Source organism: Phacochoerus africanus, chromosome 1, assembly GCF_016906955.1.
Source record: "Phacochoerus africanus isolate WHEZ1 chromosome 1, ROS_Pafr_v1, whole genome shotgun sequence".
NCBI lineage: Eukaryota > Metazoa > Chordata > Mammalia > Artiodactyla > Suidae > Phacochoerus > Phacochoerus africanus.
Genome location: NC_062544.1, coordinates 109,535,672 through 109,553,335, shown reverse-complemented (window position 1 = coordinate 109,553,335; position 17,664 = coordinate 109,535,672). Strand labels below are relative to the sequence as shown.

The 17,664-nt window shown below is 46.3% G+C and overlaps 1 protein-coding gene across 2 annotated transcripts; it reads left to right on the top strand.

Moving 5' to 3' along the window:
* The first annotated feature begins 484 nt into the window (after positions 1-484).
* XCR1 (X-C motif chemokine receptor 1) lies at positions 485-15,352 on the top strand. 2 transcript variants are annotated; one of them, XM_047772016.1, is made up of 2 exons: positions 485-1,016; positions 10,522-14,132. In XM_047772016.1, exon 2 carries the CDS (start codon positions 10,539-10,541, stop codon positions 11,538-11,540), a length of 1,002 nt encoding a protein of 333 aa, XP_047627972.1. In that variant the 5' UTR covers positions 485-1,016; positions 10,522-10,538; the 3' UTR covers positions 11,541-14,132. The 2 variants fall into 2 exon arrangements, with proteins under 2 accessions (XP_047627972.1, XP_047627963.1); XM_047772007.1 differs by lacking the exon at positions 485-1,016 and adding an exon at positions 6,006-6,119 and having other exon boundaries at positions 10,522-15,352.
* The last annotated feature ends 2,312 nt before the right edge of the window (positions 15,353-17,664 follow it).

The window sequence follows — 17,664 nt, the reverse complement described above, 5'->3', positions numbered from 1 at the left end:
AGGCATCAAGATTACATGGGCACGGAATCCTGGAGTCTAATTTTGAACCCCTGCAACCTATCTCAAGAGCCCGTGGTGTTGATATCTATACTACCTGGCTTCCTTCTGAACCACCCAGACCCCTATCATAAACACAGAAGCCTGGGCCTCACCAGAAGGGCTTGTTGCTCTGGGTCCGGGCAGGACCAGCGAAGCTGCATTCATCATGACTCCCACATAGTGCAGGAGCATCCAGGAGTGTCTGAGGCTCTGTGAGTTCTGGCCCTGATGCTCCTGTCTCCCTGCATCACAAGCACATGCTGTACTCACTCTTCTCCAAGCTCTTGCTGCCTCTGCCAAGAATGCCGTCACCACCACCACTACCATGCTAGTGTTGCTTGAGGAACACCAGAGGGAGTGAGAAGAAGGAGACCTTGGCGCTCAGGATGAGCTGGCAAAGCCCCAGGCCCCAGAGACATCTGCACACGGCTGCTTCCAGAGGCCTCGGAGGAAGTCCAGGGGCCTCAAGCTTCTCAAATGGCTCTTGAGTCTGATGCTACCAGAAGTATCCAAAAGGCTCCATCCAGAACCTCCCACACCTTCAGAGCACACCCCTGGGTTTAGTCCTCCAACTGCAACCTGTGCAGGCCTCGGAAGCTCCCACAGACAAATCCTGGTGATGCCAGCAGGATTTGTTCTGCCCAGGACAGGACCAGCTGGGCAGCAGGCAGTGGTGGAAGCAAGGGCACCCCTGGCCGGTGCATGTATTTCTCCACCTCAGTGTGAACATCAGCCAACCAGGCCTGTGCAGGGCCAGGTGGGCAGAGCAGTCTTCCAAGGAAGGAGCCTCTCCTCGGGAGTCAGTGACTTCACCATCATAAAAGGTCGAAGAGGGCCATGGGAAGACTTGACAGTTGGCCCAGAACAACTCAGCTGTCTTTACTACAGAGCAGCCAGGCCTGCCCCTGGGGGATTTCCCAGCCATGTTCAAATGGAAGCTAAATCGAGTCAACATCCCTGTAAAAGCCACATCAAAGGTAAGTTGCTGGAGAGTTAGCGAGATTCTTGGTGGGGACATTCGTCAAGAGGCACCTGAGAGTATGGGATGCGTGAAGGTGGGATGGAAAATCAGTGTAGGGATTTCCCCCTAAACAATATGATGAGTTCTGACTATTGCTATATAATAAAATACCTCTGAAAAATTATATTATTGCTATGTAATAAAAGACCTCTGCCTCAAATAAGAACCATTTTATTATAGCTCATAATTTTGTGACTGAGAAGCTTGAGCCACTCCCAGCTGGGTAATTCTTTTTCATGTGGCATCAGTGGAGGTCCCTTGATGCCACTGAGCTGGCAAATGGGCCACCGCAAGGCAGCTTCCCTTACAGGTGTGGGCCCATCAGAGAAGGCTGGCAGCTGGGCTCAGCTGGAACTACCAGCCACTCTCCATGCAGCCTCACCAGCATGGCAGCCTCATGGAGTTGGACTTCATAAACTGTGGCTCAGGGCTCCCAGTGAGAGTGTTAGGGGCCTGGCTGAAAGCTATTATGCTTCATATGGCCTAGATGTCCCAGAATCTCACTTCTAACACATTCTTTGGGTCAAGCAAGTCATCAAGACCAGCCCAGGAGTTCCCATCATGGCACAGTGGAAATAAATCTGACTAGGAACCATGAGGTTGTGGCTTCGATCCCTGGCCTCGCTCAGTGGGTTAAGGATCCAGCATTACTGTGAGCTGTGGTATAGGTCCCAGATGCAGCTCGGATCTGGCATTGCTATGACTCTGGTGTAAGCCGGTGGCTACAGCTCCAATTAGATCCCTAGCCTGGGAACCTCCATATGCCACAGGTGCGGCCCTCAAAAGACAAAAAGACAAAAAAAAAAAAGACCAGCCCACATTCAAGGAGACTAGAATTAGACTTCATCTCTCAATGGAAGGAGCAGTGAAACGTTTAAAGCCATATTTAATCTCCCATCCTGCAAAAGAGCTGGGAACCATTTGCCACTCTCATTGTGGGGATTTTTACTCCATACATGTTTGTCAAGCTCCTAGCATGTTCCAGGCTCTGTTCCAGGCACTGGAGAGAGAGAGAGAGAGAGAGTAATGACTAAGACAGAGACATTGTCCTTGCCGTCATGGAGAGTATAGTCTAGAATACAATCTAACAAACAGTTCCCCAGTGCCTGGCATGTGGGAAATGTCAGTAAATGTTGGCTGCTGGTATTTTAATTGTTAAATGGATCATCTTTGGATTAAAACAATAAGTGTAATAAGCATAAACAGAATTGCTTTGAAGAATGACAAGTTGACAAAAGCCTGACCTTTCAGGAGGGTGAAGTTTAAGCCAAGGAGGAAGAGTGATGCGCTCGGGGGAAGGGCAGGAAGTAGTGGCCACTGAGTGCAGTGGACAAGGGGAGCGTGCGTTAAATGAGCTGGGCAGAGAGGGAGCATCCAGACTCTAAACTATGTATCTGACATCCGTCCCTCCAGGCCCACCTTCCACCTTCCCCACCCGCCTATGCCTCTGAGGCTCCCCTGCATGGGCTGCAATCAGCAGTCTCCCTTGCCTCCCTGCTTCCAGTGGAAATCACCAGCAGGAATTGGGTGCAGAGGGGAAGAGAAAGAGGCTGGCATATTTATTCCTCTGGCTCCTCCCTCTGGCTGAGCAAGGGGTGGAAGCAAACACTTTCTCTGCCAAAATCCTGTGTGGGTCCAGCCATCCTCTCCTAGGGTCCCGAGGTCTCACAGGATCTTCGCTCTCTCTCTCCTGTGCCTTCAGCCTGGGCTCAGAAGCAGCTGCCCACTCTTGCTGCCCAGGAACACTTCACAGTCACTGCTTGTGTTCCCTAGACCCTGCCCACACCTTTGTAAAAGTCCCTTCCTTACATTGTTTTCAGTCACCCTTTTGAGAGGGCCTTCTGGCCTTTCCTGGCATCCTGAATGTTATCCCTACACCAGCCAGGGTAGGAATTTGGGACTTTATCTCAGGAGCAGTTCTAAGAAAATGATAACCTTCCATCCAGTGATGTGCTGGTAACAACCAGCTTTCCAGAGGGAAAAGGCCTGATCTTCAGTGATTGCCAAGTTCTGAGATGTAAATACATCCAACATGGTTGATTTCAGACTATCCGTGTGACAGCATCCAGCTTGCAAAATCCCTAAAAACGCAAGCTGGTATGCTCGAGCTCCAGCCTATCTCTGCTCAGATCAGACACTCAGTCTAGTCTCTCCCATTGCTGGAGCCACCCCAGCTGGAAGCTGGATGTCCCAACAGAGAGATGGACAGGCTTTCTGGCTGCTGCCAGCCTTCTTCCTCCCGTTTCCTATGCATGTACTTCCCAGTGAAGCCAGGATGCTATTTATGAGGGCTCCCAAAGCTGCAGGACTTTTCATGTGCCTCGACCTCTGCTCTTCTCATGTGCTTAGGGCTGAGGCTCAAACAGAACCATTCATCTTGCTGGACCTGGTCCAAGTAGATCATGAGACCCCGGGGATCTAGAGTCAGCAGTTCCTGTATTAACAGCAATTCATTCCCGTCAAGAGCCCCACTCTGATGCTGATGCCAAAGACCTCTGATGCTGGTCTCTGCCCTGAATCCTACTTCCCCACAGATGGGTCCAGACCCTAACTGGGATAACCAGGCCTCTGTCCAAATCCTGCTTTACCCAAAACTGAACATCTATGACCTCTATGCCCGGATGAGGCTACTAGATCTCAATCCCATTTTTTGTCCAGCCTGACCAGTGTTTTAGAACTTTCTGTTTAAAGACAGGAGCATGATTTTTTTTTTTTAACTCTGAAACCAAATATGAGGAAATGTGAAAACATTGGTTTCAAGTTGTATCTTTATATTTGGAGAACAAACATCTGTTAAATACTTGCTGTATGAGTTCCTCTCAATAGTTACCCATTTGGGTTTTTTTTTTTTTTTTCTTTTTTTTCCTTAGGACTGCACCCATAGTATATGGAGGTTCCCAGGCTAGGACATAATCTGAGCTACAGCTGCTGGCCTACACCACAGCCACAGCCACGTGGGATCCAAGCAGCCTCTGCGACCTACACCAACAGTTCACAGCAACACTGGATCCTTAACCCACTGAGCAAGGCCAGGGATCCAACCTGCAACCTCATGGTTCCCAGTTGGATTCGTTTCCACTGCACCACCACGGGAACTCCAGTAGTTACCCATTTTGGCAACAAGCAGTTGCACACACATGTACACACACAGCAATTGGATGATAAATTTTTTTTTGGCTTTTTTTTTTTTTTTGCTATTTCTTGGGCCGCTCTCGCAGCATATGGAGGTTCCCAGGCTAGGGGTCCAATCAGAGCCGTAGCCACCAGCCTATGCCAGAGCCACAGCAACGCGGGATCCGAGCCACGTCTGCGACCTACACCACAGCTCACAGCAACGCCGGATGGTTAACCCACTGAGCAAGGGCAGGGACCGAACCCGCAACCTCATGGTTCCTAGTCAGATTCGTTAACCACTGCGCCACGACGGGAACTCCCTGGATGATAAATCTTTAAAGAAAATTCCTAACTCAAAGTAATATAACATTTGAATCAACATAACATGGTACTACAAGTATCCTTTTAAGATGATCAGAAATGTTTATGTTAATAACACCTGATTTTGATGAAGTGCATGGACATGGCAACTCTCATACACTATTGTGGAAATGAAAATAAATACAAGAATTTTAAAGGGCAGTCTGTCAATACTTAACCAAAATGTAAAATTCACATTCCCTATGACCCAGAAATCCACCACTTCTAGAAATCCATCCTACATAAATATCAACACTAGTACATTAAAGGTATATGTAAATTAATGCTCCCTGCAGCATCGTGATAATTTTAAAAATTGAAAACACACTGGATGTCCATTGATAGGGCAATGCATCCATTGCACCATAATGCAGTGGAACACTTTCTAGCTGTTAGAAGAATAAGGTAGGCTTGGAAAGACTTTCATGTCACTTTCTTTAATGGAAAATCAACAAAATTGGAGGCTTATACATTACCGGTGGAAAAATTAAATGGTGCAGCTCTGTGAAAGGCAGTTGAGCAGCTCCTCAAAAAGCTAAACACAGGGTTACTAAACAATTCAGCAGTTCCACACCTAGGTAAATACTCAAGAGAAATGAAAATATATATCCACACAAAAACATATGTGAATGTTCAGAGCAGCTTTATCCATCACAACCAAAAAGTGGGAATAACCCAAATATCCCTCAGTTGGTAACTGGACGAATGAAATTGTTTTATCCATACAATGGAATACTATTCAACCATAAGAGAAGAAATAAAGTAATGGTACATGCTATAATGGTGCATCAAAATATTTTCTAAGTGAAAGTAGCCAGACACAAAAGGTCATATATTCTATGATTCTACTTACATGGAATGTCCAGAATAGGCAAAACCATAGAGACAGAAAGTAGATTAGTGGTTGCCAGGAGATGGAGCAGGGTAGAGAGTGCCATTGGCTGCTGGCGAACAAGTATAGGATTTCTTTGTGGGGGTGACAGAAATGTTCTGATTGGACAGTAATAATGATGTACAACATTGTGCATATGCTAAAAACTACTGAATTCTACACTTTAAAATGATAAATTTTATGTTACATGAATTATTTCAATTTAAAATATCATCATCATCATCATGCATAACTGGTACATTAACTGAATGTAGTTTTTGATAAAAGGTAACTTAAAAATACATTGTCTTTTAAGATCCCTTCCAACTCAAAAGTACCTGCATCTATCCTTGGAGGATCCCAGGGTTCAGATGACCCCTAAGTTGTTGACCCCAGCTTCCTGTGGAGACAGGCTGGGTGACCAGAGCTCTCCTCACTGTGACAAGTGATGTAGCCAGGCTCTACATAAGGTCTTCAGTGGCATGGCGGAGGGGCGGGGGGGAGGGGTTGGGAGCAGATCAAGCCAGAAGGCTCACTGGTGGAAGAAGAGGGATTAGGAAGACTTCCCATCTCCTTCTGAGGCCACACATTAGTCTTCCCCCACCTTCCTCTAGCCTACTGGGCAGGGGAGGTGTTTCAGTTTCTTTGAGCAAAATACGAAACAAAGAAGCACCATTTCTGCCTCAAGACGCATGTAAAGAGGTGCAGTTATAGGTGAGTTCCTTTACAAACTTTTCTACTTTTAATAGCCTTAATCATAAGTTCTTAAACCCCAGGTAGTATTAGAACCACGTGGAGAGCTAATAAATAATGCAGATTCCTGAGCTCTCCCTCCAGGATTCCCTAGGCCTGCATTGCTAAAAGCTGTGGACTGAGTTTTGAGTACAATGGTCATATATAACGCTTTGCATTTCCTTGTGCTTTTTTGTTGTTGTTGTCATAAAACTTTATTATGGGAGTTCCCCGCCATGGCTCAGTGGTTAATGAATCTGACTAGCATCCATGGGGACTCAGGTTCGATCTCTGGCCTCGCTCAGTGGGTTAAGGATCCGGCGTTGCCGTGAGCTGTGGTGTAGGTTGCAGACACAGCTCAGATCTGGCGTTGCTGTGGCTGTGGTGTAGGCTGGATTTGACCCCTAGCCTGGGAACCTCCGTATGCTGTGGGTGCAGCCCTAACAAGACAAAAAAAAAAAACCCACAACAACCAAAAGAACTTTATTATGTACGATGTTGTTATTAACAGTGTTTGGATAATTTAGAGCTGTGTTTCTCAAACCAAATTATACTGAACCAGAAAGCTGGAGTTGCTCTCTTAGAATTGAAGAGGGCCTCAGGGATGGTGTGGGAGAGCAATGATGGGTAAAAAGAACCAAATCCTGAGGATGTAACTAGGAGAGGTTTGGGGTTGGGCACCACTCTCCTTTCTGCGCTCAAGGCCTAGCAGGTTCCGACCAGGAGCACCTCTGAAATTTGAGTAAATGAATCAATAACCAAAAAAAAATTGGAGATTTTGTTAATAGGTGACTGATATCACTTTTATTTCTACTTTGCTGAGAGTTTATATCATGAATGAGTGTTGAGTTTTGTCAAATGCTTTTCGGTGTTTGTTGAAAAGGATCGTATAGTTTGTGTCTTAATATGGTCACGTAAATTGATTTTCAAATATGAAACCAACATCATGCTTCTGGGATAAACACCACTTCATCATGATGTATTATCCTTTTAAAATGTTTTGCTGCATTTAATTTGCTAATGTTTGGTTAAGAATCTTATGTGTTCACCAGGGATATTGGTCTGTAGTTTTCTTTTATTGTAATGTTTTTGTCTGGTTTTGATATCAGGGTTATGCTGGGCTCATAAAACAATTTGGAAATTATTCCATCTTGTGTTTTAGGTAATTTGTATAAGATTGGTGTTATTTATTCCTTAAATGTTTGACAGAATGCACTAGGAAAATCTAGTTCTAGAGTTTTTCTTTCTTCCTTTTTTTTCAATGGCTGCACCCAGGGCATGTGGAAGTTCCCAGGCCAGGGACTGAATCTTAGCTGAACCTGCAGCAATGCCGGATCCTTTAACACATTGCACCAGGCCAGGGATTGAACCTGCACCTCTGTAACAATCTAGGCTGCTGCATTCAGATTATTTTTCTTCCTTTTTTTTTTTTTTTTTTTTTTTTTCCTTTTTACAGCCACACCTGTGGCATATGGAAGATCCTGGGCTGGGGCCAAATCAGAGCTACAGCTGCAGTCCGCATCACAGTCATGGCAACACCAGATCCAAGCTTCATCTGTGACCTATGCTGCAGCTTGTGGCATTGCTGAATCCTTAACCCACTGAGTGAGGCCAGGGATCAAACCTGCATCCTCATGGACACTGTGTCAGGTTCTTAACCCACTGAATCACAGTGGAAACTCCTGGCGTTTCCTTTGTGGGACAGTTTTTTATAGTTAACTAAGGTTCTATAATGGTAGGATTTTTCGTATTTGTCATGTCATTTCATGTCAGTTTTGGTAGGTTAAATTTTTAAAGAAACCTGTCCCTTTCATCAAGTTGTGGAATTTGTTAACATAAAGTCTATCATAATATTTCTTTGTTACTCTTATAAAGTCCGTAAGATCTATAGCAATAACCACTCTATCATATCTGCTAATGACAGTTTGTGTTCTCCCTTTTTCTTTGTTCTCAATCTAACCAGAGTTTTAGTACCTTTAAAAAAATTTTTTTTCATACAACCAGTTTTGGCTTTGTATGATATAAAGGGTACTTACAAAGCCCCAATCCCAAAATATCTCCTCTTCTTACTTGTCACACCACAGGAAATCCCAGAGATTGGTATAATTTCTGGTTTAATCTAAACTAGAACTTCTTGTATATAGAGACTATTTATCCCTCGTGCTTATACCCTAGAATCCAGCCTCTATCACAGTGCCTGGCATACATCATTGATCTTTAAGGGCTGTTGTACTGAGTCAGACAAGGTCTTCTTTAAAATGTAAATACCCCAATTTCTAAATGTCAAAAAAACTGTAAGATGAAATTAAAAGCAGAGCAGTTTGGAGTTCCCATGGTGGCTCAGCGGTAACAAACCTGACTAGTATCCATGAGGATGCAGGTTCGATCCCTGGACTCACTCAGTGGGTTAACGCATCCCTGATGCTGTGGCTGTGGCCAGAAGGTGCAGCTCCGACTTGACCCCTAGCCTGGGAACTTCCATATGTCATAGGTGCAGCCCTAAAAAGACAGGAAAAAAAAAAAAAAGCAGAACGGGTTGATCAGACTAAATAAAGTACTCTTAAAAACTCATAAGAAAAACAATACTATCCGAAGTAGAAAGATGAATAAAATCCAAAAACACTTTAAAAATAAGAAGCAGGAGTTCCCATCGTGGCTCCGAAGAAACGAATCTGATAGCATCCATGAGGACTCAGGTTCAATCCCTGGCCTCGCTCAGTGGGCTAAAGATCTGGTGTTACTGTGAGCTGTGGTAGAGGTCGAAGACGCAGCTTGGATCCTGAGTTGCTTTGGCTGTGGTGTAGGCCGGCAGCTACAGCTCCAATTCGACCCCTAGCCTGGAAACCTTCATGTGCCGAGGGTGTGGCCCTAAAAAGACAAAAAGACAGGGAAAAAGAAAAAAGAAACAGAAGTGGACAGTAAATTTGCAAAAGCATAAGTATCCCTCTCTAGTTACCAAAAGAATACAAAATAAAACCACAGGTACTATATTCAGTTATCTTCACTTCAGTGTTTAGAGACACAAATTGACTTTACTTAAAATAGGATAAAATTTGAGATTCTCCCCCCTTATTATTCCTCCTATCCAAAACTAGGAATTCTGGGAAACTCTTTGCTCAATTTCTCCTCAAAATACAAGGCCACAGAGCCTGGGTTCCAGTTTTGACTCTTCCTTGATGCTTCCTGGCCCAAACATTGAGAAGGTCATTTTGTTAGTCTGAGGCTGTTTCCTCTTCTGTAAACTGAAAACAGTCATGTCTTACGAGAGTTGCAGGATTAAGGGAGCAGTGAGTGTTAACGTGTTAGCCCAGGGCCAGGCACGTAGTGGATACTGAAAACTCTGTTATCTGTTTCAGGCTGCTTCCTACAAGTTTCCTGTCCTCTGCAGTCCTACAGCTTCATTTACCTCTCCTAACAAAATTTGTACATCTTCAATCACTTTCTCCCTTTGTCTCTTTGACCTTCTAGTTTCACTGTTTCTAAAAAAAAAAAAATCTGACTAATGTAGGGAATTGAATCAATTTGATCCAATATACGTTTTCTTAGCTAATCCCCTCCTATTGGAGACAGGTTATTTCAACATGTTCTGTAAACCAAACTCCTAGAAAATGAAGATTTCTGCTCTGAGAGTTAATCCTCTGTGTTAGTGGGGGCTTGATCTCCCAGATTCTCAACAATCATGGAAGTCCTGAGATTATTTCATACCTGGATTTACAGGAGAGAAGTAGGTGTTTGCTTTGTTTATGTCCTCTCTTTTTGGATCTGTTCCAGGAGACAGCAAGTTTCCTGGAAGAATCCTGCCATCAGGATGTCTACACATCATGGGAGGAAGGAGAGGGGCGAGCAAGGGAAGAAATAAGGGAAGGAAGAGACAGAGGGAGGGATGGAGGCAGAGAAGGAGAGGGAGGGGCAGCTAGGCATCATAAATGCTCACTGGATATTTGTTGACTAAATGAAAGAATGACTCTGAGATCATTACCCCTGCTTTGTAGGTGAGGAACTAAGGTTGAGAAAGGTTAAAGAGCTTTGGTGCAAGTGGGATCTCAGGTCTTTGAATCCCCTTCTACTGCTCTTTCTTCTACACCTACTGGGACACTGGTCTAACCTAGTGCTATTCAGATGCCAGTCTTCAAGGAGAAAAGGGGCTTGTAATGTACTGCAAATTCATGTCCCATTCTTCCAGAAAGTCTTACTCAGGAAAAAAATGCTAACCAAACTAAACAGCATGCTTGGTGGCTTCAGGTTCTGGCAAACATTCCTAATCTGGTTACAAACAGTTCACCAACAGGTAGCTGGACCTTGGACCTCACTTTTTGGTACTGTGGGTCCTACTTCTTTGTAGCCTAAGCACACGGCCTTGAACTCCACGTCTCTATCATTTCAGAGGCTCTCAGCGTCTAGATGGAGCCCTCAGATATCCCAGAGTCCACCACCCCTTTTGAGTATGATCCTCAGAGCTTTCTGTGTGAGAAGAAGACCTTCGTCTTCGCCACCTTCAGCACCACCATCCTGTACTGCCTGGTGTTCTTCCTCAGCATGGTGGGCAACAGCCTGGTGTTGTGGGTCCTGGTGAAGTATGAGAGCCTGGAGTCCCTCACCAATGTCTTCATCCTCAACCTGTGCCTCTCAGACCTGGTGTTCTCCTGCTTGCTGCCCGTGTGGATCTTGGGATACCACTGGGGCTGGCTGCTGGGAGACTTCTTCTGCAAGCTCCTCAACATGATCTTCTCCATCAGCCTCTACAGCAGCATCTCCTTCCTGACCATCATGACCATCCATCGCTACCTGTCTGTGGTCAGCCCCATCTCGTCCCTGCGTGTCCACACGCTCCGGTGCCGTGTGCTGGTGACTGCAGCGGTATGGGCAGCCAGCATCTTGTCCTCCATCCCCGATGCCATCTTCCACAAGGTGTTCCCCTCAGGCTGTGATTATTCAGAACGCCAGTGGTTCCTTGCCTCAGTCTACCAGCACAATGTCATCTTCCTTCTCTCTGTGGGGATCATCCTGTTCTGCTACGTGGAGATTCTCAGGACCCTGTTCCGCTCGCGGTCCAACCGGCGCCACCGGACAGTCAGGCTTATCTTCACCATCGTGGTGGCGTATTTCCTCAGCTGGGCTCCCTACAACCTGATCCTGTTTCTGCAGACACTGCTGAAACTTGGGGTCATTCAGAGCTGCGAGCTCAGCCAACAGCTGGATTACGCCTTGCTCATCTGCCGCAACATTGCCTTCTCCCACTGCTGCTTCAACCCGGTGCTCTATGTCTTTGTCGGCGTCAAGTTCCGCAGACACCTCAAAAGTCTGCTCCGGCACTTCTGGCTCTGCCGGCAGCAGGTGCCCGGCTTTCCCCCATCACCCCACCCCACGGGTGCCTTTGCCTATGAGGGCACCTCATTCTATTGAAGGGGAGTTTGGTGGTGCAGACAGAGGGGCTGAAGGAGAAGTAAGGCAGGAAGGAGAGGGGAAGACATGGCATCGGGAAATGCTGCAGCTACAGCAGCGAGGGCGAAAGAAATGCATCACACCACGGGCTCCTTCACCCCCCCCCACCCCTTCTACAGAAAATTTCCCCACCTGGAAATTTTATTTTGCCACCCATAAAAGCATTTCTTAGATTTCGAGAAGATCTTTTATCATCTATTCCTCTATTTAGACATGGATTTCTTATCCTTGCTTAGTTCAGAAGGTTCTGAAACATGAAAGGATTCCCAGAAAGGGAATACTTCAAGACGTTTCCAGGGTCAGAAATTCAGTTATGAAGATGCAGGCTGCTGGCAAGACAGCCTCTCCCGGCTGATTGTACGGTTGTCTAGGCTGATTTTGGAGGGGTTGGCTCTGAATGACTGCAGGAAGAGGCTGTGTGCATGACAGAAGTAATCACATCCTCAAATAAGCATAGTCAGAACGAAATCTGGATTCTAAAAACCCACAGCTGGACTGGAGACGTGTTCTGTATCACAGTTCTGGTTTCTAGCATGTGAACGGGCACTTGCATAGTTAGTCTCTAAATCTTTTATCAAAAGAATGAATGCAGTTAAGTGCCATCTTCTGCCGGCATTTATTTGGAGGATCTGAGGATGAATGAGATATAGATTTCACCCTCCAGGTGCCAAGAGTCCGGTCCCGACAGCTCAGATAACTAAACACCCACCTTGATGAAGGCATCCAACGTGAAGATTCCTCTAAAACCTCATCATCTTCAGATGGATATTGAGCTGACATTTCTGATTCATCACTTTCCATCCAAAATGTTCTCCCCCTACTTGGCTGATGGTCCCAGCTTTCCCCCCGAAACCGTGTCATCTTTCCCTCCACTCCCATGGCAAAGTCCTCGTGATGCTGTCTTCCCAGTGTCTCTCACATGCCCACAGCTTCATCCCCAGACCACCTCACTTCCTCAGCATCTTCCTGCTGCTCTTGTCTTTCCCCACCAAGCATACTCTGCATTGACATCAGGTGCTTCAGTGGCTCCACATGACTTGCAAATAAACCCCCCAAAACTTAGAAAGTCCCCTTGAAAGACCCCTCCAATCTGTTGCCAACTTTCTTATTTTTATTCCAACCCAAGCTGCCACCACTACCCCCACCCCAAGCCACCTGGGATCCAACTACAAAAGACTACTGGCCCTTTTCCGGATACCGTTCTGTCAGTCTCCTCTGGGCCTTTGTCATGCTGGGCCTTCAACTCCCTAACCTACCAGCTCCTTCTGGAAGCCTCTGCAATATGTAAATCAGAAGAGCACTTCCTAGGTTGCCGTGTCACTCTGCTTGTCCCCTCTAAAATAGTATCTGGGATTCCCATTGTGGCTCAGCGGAAACAAACCTGACTAGTACCCATGCCTCACCCAGTGGGTTAAGTATCTGGCATTGCCTGAGCTGTGGTTTAGGTAGCAGATGCAGCTCAGATCCCGTGTTGCTGTGGCTCTGGCTGTGGCTGTGGCCAGCGGCTGCAGCTCCAGTTCCGCCCCAGCCTGGGAACTTCTATATGCCAAGGGTGCGGCCCTAATAAGACCAAAAAAAAAAAAAAAAAGTGTTTGTCTCCTTTCCAACATGTTACACCCATGGATGTCTTATCACCCTGCGCCCACAGAGTGCACACCACCTGAGGGCAGGAACTGGTCTTGCACCTGCCAAGCATGGGCCCTGATATTCAACCATTGAGTACTGAGTGGGAGCAAAGAATGACAGCTATTATTATTCTTTCAGTTTATGCTTTTTTGGGGAGACATGCCCATGCAACATATTCTACCTTGTTTGCCCCAGGCCGTTTTCTTATAAATATTAACCTTTCTTTCTAGTCTTTACCCTCAGAGCACATTGCTTATCCCTCTCTGTGGCAATGGCTAAACTTGCCCTTGCTTTTCAGTTAATAGGATACATGCCTGCCTCTTTCACTGCCCCACAGCTTCACATCCAAGGATATAGATAAAAACCACCCTCTAGACTTTGCCATGCCCCACACACCTGGTCCCAGACCAGACTGTGAACCAGATTCACCTCTGGAGTGGGGCCTTTGGAAAAGGTGATTCTGACATGCACCCCAGTTAGGAGCACTTGGCTGTGACTCCTTGAAGATGGGAATTCCAGAGTCTTCCACAGTCACTTGAGCGGGACTTGGCACACAGCAGGCACTCAGTATATGCTTGTCGAATAAAGTGGCTGCTAATATAGCCCTCAGCTGGAGCCTAGAGAGCTTGTAGAACATTCTCCTTTTCAGTTCCAGCTTCAGTTTCACTGGGTAGCCAGCCTTGAAGGAATCTGACCTGGCTGGGGAAGAGTGAGGGTCTAGTTTTAAGAATTAAGCCTGAGAGTTCCCATCAAGGTGCAGCAGAAACAAATCCGACTGGGAACCATGAGGTTACAGGTTCGATCCCTGGCCTCACTCAGTGAGTTAAGGATCCGGCGTTGCTGTGGCTCTGGCATAGGCCAGCAGCTGTAGCTCCAATTAGCCCCTAGCCTGGGAATCTCCACAGGCTGTGAATGTGGCCTTAAAAAGAAAAAAAAAAAAAATTAAGCCTGCATCACCTGTTGGGAAGGGCTCAGAGGCACGCCAGTGAAGGGCTAGAACTCCTGTGGACTTGTTAACCAATTGGTAGGGCCATCACTCACCACAGAAGAAAGAAACAGCAAAAGAAAGAGACAGAGATAGTTGTGGGGTCAGAGCTAGGTCTCTGGTCAGGCTAATCTTTCTACACCCCCTTTAAATTGATATTATTAAAATTTTATTCAACTTTCATTTGAAGGAGCAGGCTAAGCCCAGGGAGCAGAAGGGGGACTGCTGCTCACACAGTCCCACTTCGCCAATGCAAAGCACAAGTTTTGAGCCCTCTCTTCTTAGAAGGCCAATTTGGGGATCTCGTGTCATAACAGAGCATGCCCTTTGAGGGCCCCACTCCATCATCTCCTCACCTCATCCCATTCCCTCACATCCCAAGATGCTTATCTAACTGTTCTTTTCAATACATACAGCGATATCTGTGGGTGCACTTCACTGGTACAATCGTGTTTGTCTCTCTGCATTTCTAGTGTTGCCCTGGCATCCCCAGTAGACTAGCTCCCAAGGTCATCTTTCAGCTAGAGTCTTCTCCTAATCTAGCTCCTTGGAAATCCAAGGGAAGCGGCACCAACAAAGAGAGGTATGGATGGGAAGATGGAGGGGTGTCCATCCTTCCAGAAAAGGAGCCGTGGGCAGGACTGCTGAAGGAAGCAGTCCGTGAGCTGCACCCCAGTGACCACACTCCACATTTATTGACCACATTCTTCACAAGCCACAACCTCCTGCTTTCCCCTCCCTCAGCCCACTGATTGCTGGATCATGTAGTTCCATGGCATATGGAAGTTCCTGGACCAGTTTTCTGAGGAAACCCCATTCTGTTTTCCATAGTGATTACATCAACTTATGGTACCACGTCAAACCAGTCAGGATGGCCATCATTAATAAATCTACAAATAACAAATGCTGTAGAGGATGAGGAGAAAAGGGAACCCTCTTACATCTTCCAGTCAGCACTGGCACTGCCCAATGAACTTCACATGAACTTTTCCCTAGGGCCCACCAGCTCGGACAGCACCTGGTTTGTTGAACTCCTGATGCCTTTTGTTTGTGAAACCTGCCTGTGATGGGAAAAATATGAATTACTCTTGAAATCATCTCATGAAAATGGAAAGCCTATTGTATCATATATGCAATTAAAAGATAAGCATGTACTAACTTACCTTGGGCTGGTCATTTCCCCCTCATTTCTACCCAAGATCATTATATAAGATTTTTAGAAGTTCTCTGCTTATGAGGGATCTGGGTTAGGATCTTGCGTGAAAAGAGTGATACAGAAGGAAGACAGGAGATAAAGTGTGGAACAAGCCCTGTGTGGGTCAGAATGGTAGGAAATTGCCTCCATTCAGGCCTTAGCAAAATTGTCCAGGAGGCCAAGTCTGTCTTGAGTGCTCCTAGCTTCAGTGTTCTGTTCCTGTCTCTCCCCTGGCCTGACACTCGAGTTTTCCATCTTCAAGTCCAAAGTTTTTTTCTATCTCATGACCCATTGTGCCTGAACAAGGACCTTCCACAGATCAGCCCTCCAATCAGAAAGAGTAATATCACTTTCTACTGGGAAATTTCAGGGATCCTGAAAACTTTTTTTGGCTGCACCTTTGGCATATGGAAGTTCCCGGGCCAGGGATTGAACCTTTGCCATAGCAGTAACCCAAATCACTGCAATGACAAGGCTGGACCTTAACCCACTGCACCACAAGAGAACTCCCCTGAAAACTTGATAGGAGATATTTTGCAGGTTTGGGGGAAGTTTAGGAAGGAAAAGAAGGTTATGCTAACATATCATTAAATTATTCTAGTACAGAGGTCCTCTTTCCACCTTGGGATCAGTCCAGATTTTAGATGTGGGACTGTTTCAATCCCTTCTCACACTCAGCAGCCCCAGCCCCTTCACAAAAGAGTGTCCAGAAGAATCAAATATGACAAAAGTGGCCTGGCTCCTTGAGTGTCACCCATAGTTAGAGAGAGGGCATGGGACTAGAGATGAGCAAAGGGAATTGGATGGTTGCAGGGATTAGAGATGAGGGTGGGGTAAGAGGGGGATAGGTAGACCCCAAGAGGTCCCTGGCCACGCTTGTAGAGGCCCTGCTCTGGGCTCTGTGCAAAGGCACTGGGAGTATAGCAGTAAGACCACAAAAATAAAATAAGCCCCACTCTCAAGCTGCCCAGCCTCTGGCCATTCCTATTTAGGGTAAGATTTCCATAGGATTGCTCCGGGCCCGGGTGATTCTTGGCCCTTTTTCCAGATGACCTGGATGAACCCTCTTGACTGAGAGAAAATGACCTGACTTGACTGTCCACACACTGGGAAAGCACACCTTAAATGTGTCATTAAAATTATTCCAAGGCTGGAGTTCCTGTCGTGGCTCAGCGGAAACGAATCTGACTAGGAACCATGAGGTTTCCGGTTTGATCCCTGGTCTCGCTCAGTGGGTTAAGGATATGACGTTGCCGTGAGCTGTGGTGTAGGCCGGCAGCCTTAGCTCTGATTAGATCCCTAGCCTGGAAACCTCCATATGCCATGAGTGTGGCCCTAAAAAGACAAAAAAAAAAAATTATTTCAAGCCACTTTGCAATGAACTATGGGAGTCTGGGGAAGGAAGTGCCCACCTGTGTCTGCTCTCTCCACAGAGGAGCTCAGTTTTAGGGGGGCTCCATTTCAGGAAAGATGATTTCCTTTTGCTATTTCCTTCCCATTCTTTCCTTTTCCTTTCATAGTTTTTAACAGGAAGAATGGAAGTCACTTCTCCAGAACCGCCACAAACCTACTATTCCATCCCTCTAACTCACTGCCTTATCTATACCTACTTTAGAAAAGATGGCTAATGAGGAATTCCCATTGTGGCTCAGTGGTTAATGAATCCGACTAGGAAACATGAGGTGGTGGGTTCAATCCCTGACCTTGCTCGGTGGGTTAAGGATCTTGCGTTGTTGCAGAAACCGCAAAAACCGTGGCAATGGAAGGAGACAAACAGCACTCGGAGATATGGAAAAGCAAGGTTTATTCAGCACCGGTGCGGGCTCAGAGGAGTTACCTCCAGAGTCTGAGCACCAGGTCTTTGTTCTCAGTAACTTTTATACGCTACAAGGTCTTAATTTTCCCATGTAAGCATCCCGGACCTCCCCCCATCCCCAAGCAGACAGTGTTCCTCCCTAAGAAACTGAGCAAGCAAGGTTACAGAAGCAGAACTGATAAGCAAAGCTGGGTACGTGATTAGGAGGGCTGCTGGCTTGGACAGAGGGCACACAGTTGTAACATTATTACAAGAAGGGTGGTATAGTGACAAGCATAGCTGGAAAGCCTTGCAGCTGCCTTCTTAGCCAAGGGGGGGTTGTTCTTTAGTTAAAACTCCATTTCAGCATTGCTGTGAGCTGTGGGGTAGGTGGCAGACCCGGCTCAGATCCAGCCTTGCTGTGGCTGTGGCGAAGGCTGGTGGCTACAGCTCCGATTGGACCACTAGCCTGGGAACCTCCATA